General features: G+C 42.0%; 1 protein-coding gene across 5 annotated transcripts in view; it reads left to right on the forward strand.

Annotated features, from left to right (window-relative positions):
* The window catches only part of LOC121909296 (adhesion G protein-coupled receptor L3-like), a 44,446-nt gene extending 32,230 nt beyond the window's left edge, over nucleotides 1-12,216 (forward strand). For 2 of the 5 annotated variants that reach the window (XM_042429776.1, XM_042429784.1), the window contains 6 exons: nucleotides 1,480-1,648; nucleotides 3,053-3,232; nucleotides 3,815-3,908; nucleotides 6,401-6,529; nucleotides 7,953-8,255; nucleotides 9,558-12,216. In XM_042429776.1, coding sequence (XP_042285710.1) covers nucleotides 1,480-1,648; nucleotides 3,053-3,232; nucleotides 3,815-3,908; nucleotides 6,401-6,529; nucleotides 7,953-8,255; nucleotides 9,558-10,198 — 1,516 coding nt within the window. In that variant the 3' untranslated portion in view covers nucleotides 10,199-12,216. The remainder of the gene's footprint in view (nucleotides 1-1,479; nucleotides 1,649-3,052; nucleotides 3,233-3,814; nucleotides 3,909-6,400; nucleotides 6,530-7,952; nucleotides 8,256-9,557) is intronic. The other 3 variants (XM_042429792.1, XM_042429802.1, XM_042429811.1) reach the window with 3 other exon arrangements.
* The last annotated feature ends 660 nt before the right edge of the window (nucleotides 12,217-12,876 follow it).

Below are 12,876 nucleotides of genomic sequence, written 5' to 3' on the forward strand. Positions count from 1 at the left end.
GTCTTATTGTGGTTCATTTACTCGTTAACCATAATCATACCCTTTTTGTCTTATTATTTTTTTCTTCCTTTTGTTTTCTCTGTCTCTTTAACTCCAAGCCATCATAAGTTGTCTTTGTTGTGGATTGGCTCTGGTAAGGCCATTCTCCAATCAGGATGCTTGTCATCCTTGTTGCTTGTTGTCTTATTTGTCTGTTGAACCAGCCGAGAGTCTCTGCATATCCCTGAATTATCCAGACTCGACTGCTCCTCTCCTCCCTTGTGAGATGGATCACTTGTTCATTTGTGATTTGTGAGCTGCTCCTTTGACCTATAGAACTAATGTGCTATTGAAATATTATAATGGTGAGATGTGAAAAAGGGGAAACAGAGCTGAGAGCTGAAGCATGGCTCAAGGGAGTGCTGGAGGGAGAGGTGGGATGGAGGGATGGAAAAGAGAGGGATGAGTGTACCCTTTATTGAAGAGGGTCGTCAGACGAGCTTTATTGGAGGTTCTGTCTCGCCTGAATGGTGCCACAGAGGGCAACATCGAATCAATCACCTCAGTCTCACTCACTTACTCTCCTCGTCTCTCTCTCTCTCTTCCTTCCTCCTGACTCTCCTTATATCTCCCCCTCTGTCTCCCCACCCTCCCCCTCTTCTTTCCTTACCCCCTTTCTTCGTCTCTATCTCCTCGCATGAGAGGTGATCACTGGCCAGTCAGCCAATCAAATTAACAGCCATCATCGGAGCAGTGGCAGACCAGAAACTGTGACCTTTAGTGGGAAATGTCATTTATAATGGCTGTAATGTCCCTCTACTTACTGCCCAGTGGAGCCACTCACATGGCCACACATTCAGGCGAGGACTTAGCGTGCATACACATGCCTGGACATGACCACACTGACCACATTTGGTCGTTTATGACTCACAGTAGGCTTTATTTGAAACGGAGGTTCACAGCCTTAAAAGCCTTTATTCAATTTAATTCCATTAAGTTATTCTAGTCACAATTGCACTAACAGACTTTAGGACCTACTTCCTACTGTGAAAACATGTACTTTGAGAAATAGTGCATGGATATAACTTGGAAAAAGTCTTAACTTTCTCGATAGTGGCTGATGTCAGCTAGCTTGTAACCTCCCCCGCCTCTCTCGAGATGGTATCTAGATGAGCAAATTCACTCTCTCTTGCTGTCCTCTTATCCGTTCTGTTAGAATATAATTCTTTTAGGGAACACCTCCCACGGTTTCCTCCATCCTGCTCCTGCAGTGTTGGGGCTCTGAATGAACCCTCTCTAACCCCGTACTCCTCCCTTCTGGTCCCACATGCATCAAACTAGGCTGAATGGCTTTTCTGATCCAGGACAAGACATTCGTTTCTCTGGTTAAAGTATGCTGTCCGTTAGCCATACAGTAGGCTAGCTAATGATAATTCTCCCTGTAGTAGATTGAGTGTAACATACAGTAATTGATTGAAGTCCTTCCTCCCTCCTCTGCAGGTCTTGGGTGATCGGGGCCATAGCCCTGCTGTGTCTGCTGGGCCTCACCTGGGCTTTCGGCCTGATGTACATCAACGAGAGCACTGTGATCATGGCGTACCTCTTCACCATCTTCAACTCTCTGCAGGGCATGTTCATCTTCATCTTCCACTGCATACTGCAGAAGAAGGTGAGCGAGACACACACAAGGACAAAGCTTGACAGAAATAAACAGACTAATACACACATGTTAGCATTGATCAGTAGGGAAACCAGAAATATCTGCAGACAGTTCGACCTGTCACAGGTTTGACTGGTCATCCAGTAACCCTACTGGCAGCTTGATTCTCTCACTTTTTCACTCTCATTACGTCTCTCCGTCTCTCTCTTTCTGTTATTCTGTCTGTCTGGCCTTTTGGCAGCAGGTAACAAACTGAGCTGCTGGTGCTGCGGTGTGAGTCTGTCTCCTCCCAACAGAAAATACATTTTTCATCATCAGGCAGGGTCATTAAGGCTGGAATAGCTTTTTCAAACCTCTGATAATATTTAGCTCTAATGGTGGAAATGTGTGTCTGTTCTGATGTCTAATTGGCTGGATGGTTACAGATTTAATATAGTGATCTCACTGACTCCTTCTGCATTTCCTCCTTTATATATGTTTTGGGTTTGGATGCCCTCAAGGATTAGAGGCATTTAAGAGAGTACATATGTATCACTTCTTATATTTGAATTATATGTGGTTTCCAGCAAGAGCCTACACATCCTGGGATATTTTTACTGAGTCTCCCACACACTGTCAGTGCCTGGGAGTACACAAGTGGAGTACACTAGTGGAGTAGGATATGGAAAGAAAATTCATCAAATTCTTAATACTCTTGACTGGCTGCAGTCCCGCAGAGAATTTTTAGTTTTAAGTGTGTGACCAGTAAACAAGTGCAATGTGTGTGTGTGTGTGTGTGTGTGTGTGTGTGTGTGTGTGTGTGTGTGTGTGTGTGTGTGTGTGTGTGCACTATACTTAGGTATGTGTTAGGCCATAAGATCAGGTATCCAGAGAGATGTCCTCAGAACAGTGCTGAGGTTTTCTTTGGCTGCGGGCCCAACATGGTTTCTCCCAAGATGCATGGAGCAACTCACCACACAGCTGTTCAAACAGAGCATGTGGCAAAACACGTCTGCCAGTCCAACAAGCTTGTTAAAAAGCAATTACAGTCCTATTTGTTCTAACTTGACTGGGATCTTAATGCAGATGTTCTGTGTGTACAAGTGCATCATATGTCTCCCTAAAGAATATGTCCATTCAGGTGGATGTGTGTCAGTAATAAAGTTGGGGCAGATGTTGATGGGGAAAGTTCACAAAGTTAATCCTTTAATGTCTAAATTTTAATGGAGTTAATGTTTGCAGAAGGAATTTCAGTAAGAAAAGATGTTCACAGGGACAGTATATCATCACATTAAGCCCCTAAAGTCCATGTTGTTTTCATAGTGTGTCATCTTACAAACATGTTTCAGCGTGCAGTAATGAATGTCTTCCAGCGGTCATTTCCTCCTCCCACGTGTGTGCTCTTTGATTTAATAAATGTCCACCTCCCCTCAGGTGCGTAAAGAGTACGGCAAATGTCTGCGTACTCACTGCTGCAGCGGCAAGAGCGTGGAGACGTCGATCTCCTCCTCCAGTAAGACCACCACCTCACGGACCCCGGGCCGCTACTCCACAGGCTCACAGGTGAGCTTACCTGCCTGCACACCTGGACGCTACAGCACAGCAGACTCTCAGGTGAGGCCAGAACATGCCATGAGAGTTTTGGGCTATCACTGTTCACTTTCAACTAGAGTTTTGGTGAGCGTAGAAGAGTTTCAGTGTTCTTTTAGGCAAATTCAAACAAAGTCTTTTAAAGTGAAACTTGTGAATACATGATTATGATTGAATGCTGTATATAAATGCAGAGTTATGTGCATATTGTGTTGAAAGTGGAGATAGCCCAAAACCTGAATGACACCCTTACATATTGATGCTGACACACAGGTAGATCGGATGTTAATGGCATTGATGGCTGATTATTTTTCCCCCACCTGTTTCCCTCCTGCTGCTCTTTGCTTTTCTTTTCTTTTTTACGGCCTCTCCTGCACTAATTTGCCCTTTTTTTGCACATCCCTCCCTAATATATTATGTTTCTTACCATATTTCTTTCCCTCTGTTGTCGTCGTGTCTTCCCCCCCTTTGACTTGCTCCTTTTCCTTCTTTTATTCCCTCCTTCCTTCGTTATTGCTGCTCCTCTGTGTCTTTTTCCATACCTTTTCTATCCCTTTCTCCCTCTCTTTCTTTTTTCTCTCTCGTTTCTTCCCCCCCTGTGTATAGAGTCGTATCAGGCGGATGTGGAATGACACTGTGAGGAAACAGGAGTCTTCCTTCATCACTGGAGACATAAACAGCTCTGCCACGCTCAACAGAGGTAACCACAGGATACCTACCATTTGCATCCTCATCACTGTCAACATATCTACTTTATTAATAGCAGGAGGCTCAGACAGCATAAGCTGTCATTTAGTAAAGTGGTAGGAGTCCAAACTTCTGATAATGGTGCTGTGTTCTTCTAGAGAGGAAGATTAGCAGAACAGAGTGTAAATATCACTTGCTACTTCTTTGCTGCTTCAAAGGATGACTTTACAGGAAGGAGAGTTAGGAGCAGACTCTTGTCAAAACTGAAACATCAACCAGTTTGTGGTCCCATTATAAATCTACAGAGTGCAGAGTTGACTGTGCTGCAGGGGGCTTCTATACTTCTTTTTCCAAGGATAGTCATCTTTTGAAGTATTGTGGGCGAGAAATCCTTTAAGTTAAAGCGTGTTTTAAAGACTTGAGCCGAACACCAGCGGTCTCAGTTAAATTAATGCTGTTATTAGGGTGGGTGTAGCTGTTGCTGCTTCTAACATGTGAATCTGAAATATAAGGTGAAGTAGAGCAAGGTTTGAGGGTCTGTATGCTCTGCCCAGTTCATCTTAACTACATGAAGACTACTGTAGATACCAAGTATCAGGCTGAGTTCCCTCCAGAGTAAACCACAGTAATGGACTGTAAGGAAGGAATCCATGAGTATGGCTGTCAGAGGGCTAGGGTAATGAGGACATAGACACCCAAATAGCTAGACATTTTGACACACACACACACACACACCCACTGGAACGCACATACGCATACACTGCCATTTGTTAGTCTCTAAGTCGAGGTGTGGCCCTTGCTTCCTTCAGGCCACTAATAAGCTGTTAGCATGACAGATTGATGCTAAAGCAGACACGGTGTGTGTCAGCGCCTGAATTATCACACACTTAGTGAGGCAGGGCTTAAGACACCCCCTCCTCCTCCTCCCCTCACACTTTAAAGTATGGTGCAGAGAGCTACTTAGCCAGTAGATTTCAAATTACTGCATACTGTGGCTTAGTGAATAAGGATAGAATGGAATAAATTGGATATTCTGATAGGAGATTGACTTGTTGAAATGAGGGGAAAGTAGAATCGAGAGAGAATAGGTTCATTTTAACTTTAAAGTTCATTATTATCTGCAATATTTTCATTTATTTTGTTTTTTTTAGTTGTGTTGGGAGTACGGGTGCAAATTAGCTGTCTGCTAACCCTGATGCTTTTATAATGTTACTAGTGTTTAATGCACATCATCCCCAATAAATAATGTCCATATTAAGTTTGGGTCAAATCAGGGTAGTTAAGATTAAAAAGGATTACCCAGATGCCCATGAATCATTCAGTATCCTGTTTCTAATTTATTACGCATTTTCTCTACCTGGAGCTGTATTTTATAGACCGAGTCCAGGCTGCTAGCCAACTTTTTGTTTCTGATAGAGAAATGTTAATTAAGCTGAACAAATATGAATTGAGCTATTGAGCTATCCTGAAACATCAGGGTTGCATATTTCAAATGTATAGTGCTATTTTCATTGACTTTAGTACTTCTATACTGTGCTTCTCAGTTTTCCCTCCTCTAACCTACAGCCACTGTATCGATGCTACCATATATACATGCTAAAGAGTAGTGGCAGTGTATTTAATATAGCATGATATCAAACATGAGGATGAATGTATAAGAACTGTCATGGTCATTCGTCTTCTGTTTTTCTGCAGTGTCTTAATGTGTACATGATCTGTCTCCCACCTAGGGAAGGAAATGCACTGAGAACACTTTTTTGTGGCCCCTTTTGTCCATTAACTATCCTGTAGTCATGCTTCTCTGCTCAAGCGTATTGAACTGCAGCACAATCTTCCCCAAGCAATGCCACTCTCTCTCTCTCTCTCTCTCTCTCTCTCTCTCTCTCTCTCTCTCTCTCTCTCTCTCTCTCTCTCTCACTCTCTCTCTCAGTCTCTCTCTCTCTCTCTCTCTCTCTCTCTCTCTCTCTCTCTCAGTCTCTCTCAGTCTCTCTCTCTCTCAGTCTCTCTCTCTCTCTCTCTCTCTCAGTCTCTCTCAGTCTCTCTCTCTCTCAGTCTCTCTCTCTCTCTCTCTCTCTCTCTCTCTCTCAGTCTCTCTCAGTCTCTCTTTCTCTCTCTCTCTCTCTCTCTCAGTCTCTCTCAGTCTCTCTCTCTCCTCCCCTCCCACGGCCTGTATGCAGTGGCTGCAAGAATGACTTGTCAAGCTTTTTCTTGGCTTTCACCTCAAACTATGTTTGCTTGTTTGATTTACTTGTCCTCTTCTCTCCCTCTTTCTTCCACACACTCACTTTCCATCTCACTCTCCTTTTCTCTTTTTCCCTCTTGCTTACTTCCACTCTGCAACGTCTACATGCTCTCTCCTTCAACCTCTATCTCCGCTCTGCCTCTTTTTTTTTCTCGAGTGCTTCTCTCTTTCTCTCTCTTGACTTGGCTGTTGCTTTTCCTCTTTCTTCCTCTCTCGACTTGGCTGCGGCTCTTCCTCTCTCTTTCTCTATCTGCCTGTACCAGGAGCCATGGCTAATCATCTTATAACTAATGCTCTCCTTCGTCCCCATGGTACTAACAATCCTTATAACACTCTCCTGGGGGACTCGGCAGTCTATAACAACCCAGCCGTGGGCATGTACAACACCCAAGGTGTGCCTGATGTTTCTATTATAAATATACAACTTTTGGAAATGTACAGTTCTTTTTTTTCACTGCATTAAATTGGTTTGCATGGTTATTTCATTTTAAAATGTTTGCTAGGCTACTGTGTTACACCTTTGGCTGCATTTCTGATCTACCCTTATTATGGCTCCCAAGTGAGGCGATCAATCACTGCAATAATCTTTCACAAAGGACACCCACTGGGCACTTCTCACAGCACATAAATGTAGAAATGAAACATTTTTGATGATTTATCGGAACAGTGTAACAAGTTCTCTGTACTGCAGTTGCACACTATATATTAATGATTGCATATTCACCATATCTTTAATAAGCTACTTGGGAGCCATGAAATATTTGCACTATTTTGTGTGAATGTTCTATTTTATACAGTTTGTGTTTCAGTTTGAATGTGTCAGTTGGGACTTGTGTATTGCTTGTGTTACTGCATTTCTACTTTTTATACCATGTTTTACATGTGGTTTTCTCTGCGTTAAAAATATAATAAATCATACGATACCAGCCAGCTAACAATCAGGCCCAGAAAAGCACACTTTGATTTTGGGAATGAGACAAGGTTTTCTTTGTCAAACATTTTTCATCATGCCTCCAATTACAGTTGCAACTGTCGATTTCATAGCTGCTGAAAGTTGTTTTCCTCGACGTATGAACTCACATCTGTGTCTCTTTTCTCTCTTCTCCCTCATGCTGTCCATTAGCACCTTACCGAGACACAAGTATGGGCTAAATTAATACTCAACTACTTCAATAACATTGACTTTCTTCTCTCTTTTCTTGCTTCCAAAGCACTCTGCCTAACATTTTCAGTCCAGTCTACTGCCAAACAGTAGTTTTGTTTGGCTGTCAGCCATGATAACCAACTAGATCTGTCATATGTTTGTCTTATTTATCACACAATTTTAGATTCTACTTCTCAAGAAAATGCCATTAAAATGTTTTTTTCTTAAGTGCAATACATCTATATTGTTAAAAACCCCATTAGTAACGAGTGTCTATATTATATTGTGGATCCAATGAGCTTACACACCTGAATGAGTTGTTATAATTGAGATGCAATAGGTTTTGCTTTAAAATTACTTGTAATGTAATTACTTTAAATGTCACTTCAAAACATTTATCTTATACTATAAAATGCTAACTCTTCTCTTTGTGTTGCTGTAATGCTGGCAGTAATTGAGAAAAGAAAGTACTTCTGAGATTTCTCCTAAATGAATTATGGATGCTCGAAGCATTTTTCCTTCCAAGAAAATTATCATTGCTACTTTTTAATCCTCAATTCACAGCACACTCTATGATATCAACAATAATTAAAATCTTTCTTCTGAGAAATCCACTTAGTTTATTTAAAGATTCTAATAATTATTACTTTTTTAAATTATTTGTTCCTCAGAGGGCATCCTGAACAACGCAAGAGACTCCAGTGTTATGGATACGCTCCCTCTTAACGGTAACCATGCCAACAACTACAGCATGGCCAGCAGTGAGTACTTGAGTGACTGCGTCCAGATTCTGGACCGTAGTGGCGGCTACGGCACCCACAGTAACCACAAGGAGACGACCCTGGAGAAGAAGATCCTCAAGGAGTTAACCTCCAACTACATCCCATCCTACCTCAACAACCATGAGAGGGCCACTACGGAGCGCAACCACAACCTGATGAACAAGCTGGTCAACAGCAGTATGGCAAATGGAGGTGACAAATATGATTTAAATAATGTAAAGGTTAGATGAGATGGTAAATGCATATCCAGACAGGGATACTGCTTGTGAAAAGCATAACTTGGAATCTTGGGCCCTTGTTCCCCTAATGAGTAATGAAACACCCTCCAGCCTGTCAACACCTCCTACACACATTTGAAAATCAATTTAAAGGGTACGTCCATTATGATGAAGTTTTTATATCACTCTGTAGCTTCCCAGTAGTGTTCCATGTGTATTCAAATCCGAAAAATCTAATTTTGGTTGATGTACGTATGTTTTATTTTCCCAAGCCTTTCTAGAAACTGTTTCCCGTGTGACCTGACATAGGTTTCATGCTTCATATAAACCGATATAAACCCCCTAGCCCGTCTAGCCAGTAGCCACAGAGTAGGACTGAGCATTCACTGTTGTTCCTGCTCAAAGTTTTAAAAAAAATTTGAGCCAGTAAATGGCTCCGGATCAGAGTAGAATCCAGTGGATCAGCGCTCTAACCCACATCACTGCTTTTTGCTAATGGCTGAGTGGGAGTTTCCATTTCAACAACCCGGGAAAAAAAACGCAGATGGAGTCGTCCTTTAAGGGAGGTGCTAAGCACCTGTGTGTGAAGCAAAGTCAGCACCCCCACTTAGCTTGCTAACACTGTGAAGAGTAAAAACAACCTTCCGCCAGTTGGGGGTTGTAAACAGTTTTGCCCATTTAGGTTAGACTGCATCAAAGGTCTCACTAAAATGGTATCATTACTTTCTTTTATGTGATTTATTTCCTGTAGAGTCAGTAAGGAGCCAATCAAATAAGTAACCAATGGGCTTTTAGTTAGGTCGGTTAGGTTGAGCACACAGGAGGGATTTTTGATGAATGTTTGATGACTTTATTAGTTGGACGTATTAGTTACAACCACTAGTGCAGAATGAGTCAGCGCTGTAGATGCACTTTTTTCCAAGAAGGACCAGTTTTCCAAAAGTTGCCCATTTAATGGGATCTTTAAGATCTTGGGATGGCAGCAGTCAATTTTCCATACCAGGAGAGGGTGCCTCACTCTTCCCATTCCTAAACTTCCCATTCCTTTGAATGAGAAAGTGTGTCCAAACTTTTGACTGGTACTGTATATTATTGATAAACACAAACATGGGCAAATTAATATGTTAAAAAGTCATTTTTAGACTACTTAACACTGAAATCTCCACTGTCAAGTGCCAAAATCACGACCACCACACTGGATAGAACACTGCTTCTTTTTCAAAAATCAACTATCAGCAATCTGCTCTAATCCATATTCCTCCTGTGGTACTTTCAGGCAGTATGGCAGGAAGCAGCAGCAGCAGCAGCAGTGGAGTTGGTGGGTGTGTGGGCAGCAGTAAAGAGGACAGTGGTCCCATGGTGCTGGACAACCCTGCAGCCTTCCCCCATGAGGAGAACCTGGGTTTGGAGATCATCAGAGAGGAGTCCAATGCGCCTCTCCTGCCACCACGGCCTCCTCCACCAGACAGCCACCCACCACCTCCTCCTCCTCCTCACAGCTTCTCCAGGCCACGACGCATTCCCCAGGAGACCAGCGAGAGCTTCTTCCCCCTGCTGACCAATGAGCACACTGACGAGCACACGCATTCGCCCAACCACAGAGACTCGCTGTACACCAGCATGCCAGTGCTGACGGACCTCCCGGATGGGCAGATGAACGGTTTAACAGACGGAGAGGAAGACAGTTCTGGGGAGCTGCAGCCCTGTAAGAGTGCCACTGCTCCGGAGCTAGATGACGTCTATTATAAGAGCATGCCAAACTTGGGCTCCAGGAACCACCTTCACGAGCTACAGAGCTACTACCACATGGGCCGTGGTGGCAGCGATGGATACATGGTGAACGCCAACAAGGAGGAGTCTGATTCGTCGCCTGAGGAGCCACCCATAGACCCTTCCCACCTGGTTACCAGTCTATAGAGCCAATCAAAAGACTTCTATCCCTCCCTGGCCCACTCTCACACTTCCAACCTTCCAATGAAAATCATTCTGTGTTGTTGACTGACAGACTGAACTAACCTGCCCCTTGGATTGATGTGCTGTGAGTGACATTAACTGTGGTTCATAACAATATGGTTGAGATATCGCCGGTCAAAGGAAAGCAGGGACTGAATGTATTGTCATAAATGGTGCAGATTGAGAGGGCGGTGCTAAGCGACGTTTTGTGAACATCAAACAGGAGTAGAACTTCTAACCTGGAAAGGACAGGAAGGGGAGGGATTCTGTAATTTTACCCCACCTGTTAACTTTAATTTGGAATCTTGAGCGTAGCCCTACAAGTTCCCCAATATGGACCTCCAGCAGATCATAGCATATAGTTTCCACTACCACCACTACAGGGGTGTGGCCCCCAGTGCTGGTTAAAGGAGCAGTCTGTTTGTCTGTCTGTATATCTGTCTCTGTCTCACTTTAAAAGACACGTACTGGGATGACGTTTCCACTTCTCCAAAGGGTAGAGCAGGATGATAAACTCTGGTGTTCACAACATAAACTGGCCTCAACAAGGTCCCACCCCACTACCTGCCAATCAAGTGGAGGATGTATGATATATGCCCTCACTACCAATCCCAAAAACTACTTTATTGGGCAACCGAACTGTAACCATATCACTCTGATGTTCTGAACTCTCTACCTGTTCGTATCTGCTAAACTGGAGTTGTGTCTGGGCTGGTGTAACATTCCTGCAAGTTGTAGTGACTGCGGCTACTGTGTATTTCACTGAAAACAAATAAGGAAGATCATATTACAACAGACTGAATTTCAAAAAAAAAAAAAAAAAAGAATGGGTTCTGTTACTTATCCTTTCTTCTGTAAAAGTTTTCAGTTATCAAAGGATTATGAAGAAATCACAAACAGTTTCTATGTATTGTACAGAATACAGATACAGATTCAAATGTTGCATATGACCAAGTCCTATTTTTTAATTTTAAGTTGCAAACCTTTTGTCTGTGGAAATGTTCTGAACTGTCATGATATGTTCTGGTCACATGTAGACTACAGAACGAGCAAGGAACAATCTTTCATGTCACTCTTTCATAAATACAGAGACAGTTAAGCACTCCTTAATCAATACACATATACCCCACGCACACTTCATTCCGGTCCTTTTATAGCAACACCACTGTCACTTACATTTTGCAAATTAATTGTTACTATATACTTTACCACTGTGTAGATTTAAATTTATGGGAAAATGAAGTGGCTAAGTTACGAAGGAGATGGTTGCTATGGAAATGCTACGTTTAAGCCTTTACAGGAAGTGGATTTCATTTGTTGTTGATTAAAGCATTTCCTTCCTTTAGGAGGAGACACCAGTTATTTTGAGTAACATAAGAACGGTATATGAAGCATATCCTCTCTATTGCCAAATAGTCTACCAATTGACATTACCTTGCTGTGCTGGTTGAGATCTTATTGTACAGAAAAAGAATGCTGAGAATAATAAACGTCATTCTCTAAACTAAAAAATAAATAAAATTTCCACTATTTGAAAAGAGGTGGGTCCCACCTGTGAAATGCCATGATTTTACACCATATATGTGTACTGAAGATGTGAAAACTGCACACAGCAGCACTGTCTAATGTGGAAAGCCAATGTTTACTTATTTAGGAGGGAAAATTCATAAGTGTATGAAGTGTAGCTTGCACATGTATCCCACAAGCCCCATCCATGTCCCCAAGAGAGAAATTATTTATTTATCTGTTTATTGGTTTAAAGACAGCAAAACAAGCTTGGAGGAAAGAAAGCTGACTTTAGGCAGGAGTAAATAAAGTGGCACTGGGTTTGTTTTTTGTTTCTTTTTTTAAATTATTATGATCATGATTATTATTACAATATTATTGCTAATTATTTATTCTTTTTGTATGGGTTCCAAGTTGAATGATCTCATAACTAATATTTGTTGTAACAGTGAAAGTTGTTTGCCAACAAATAAATTACTGACATAGCTTTGCGTTTTTTTTTCCGCCTCTTGAGTTTTATCAATTACATTGAAATTAAATGCAAACAGAGTTAAACCCAACAGTGTTTTCACTTCAAATATGCACTTCTGGGCCTTTAGGGAGATTACATACTGCAGGTATGCCAACAAAATATTTTGCTAAATGCAGTCTTGGGTGAAATTCTATCTTTCTCTATAAATCTGTAAACAATTATCTAATGTCTGTAAACACTTTCCATTGTCCTGGCTCGGTGTACAGGAAAGCAGAAGTTTACATAATATCAGGCAGAATGTTGACTGTCTGATGGGTATATATGCATTCCACAGTTCTTCAATGTATTTAGACTGGCTCTCCATCCATTTACATACATTTACTGACCCACAGGAGTCAGGTGATCAGAACAATTACATTCAGACAAACCAGCTGTGGCAACACACAACATAAAAGCACTTGAGCATCTAACCCTCAATGGTCACTTCAGTGGGAGGTTGATGTGTGTATTAAAGGACTGCCTTTGCCACTTAGGTCGGATACCTGCTGTAAGATCTGTCATCTGAAGCAATGTCCTATTTGTTGAATGTTACTTACAGCAGGATACTAGAAGAGGAGGCACAGACGGAGGCATCACAATACAAGATTCTGTTTGTTTGCCTGTA

Source organism: Thunnus maccoyii, chromosome 2, assembly GCF_910596095.1.
Source record: "Thunnus maccoyii chromosome 2, fThuMac1.1, whole genome shotgun sequence".
Classification (NCBI taxonomy): Eukaryota; Metazoa; Chordata; class Actinopteri; order Scombriformes; family Scombridae; genus Thunnus; species Thunnus maccoyii.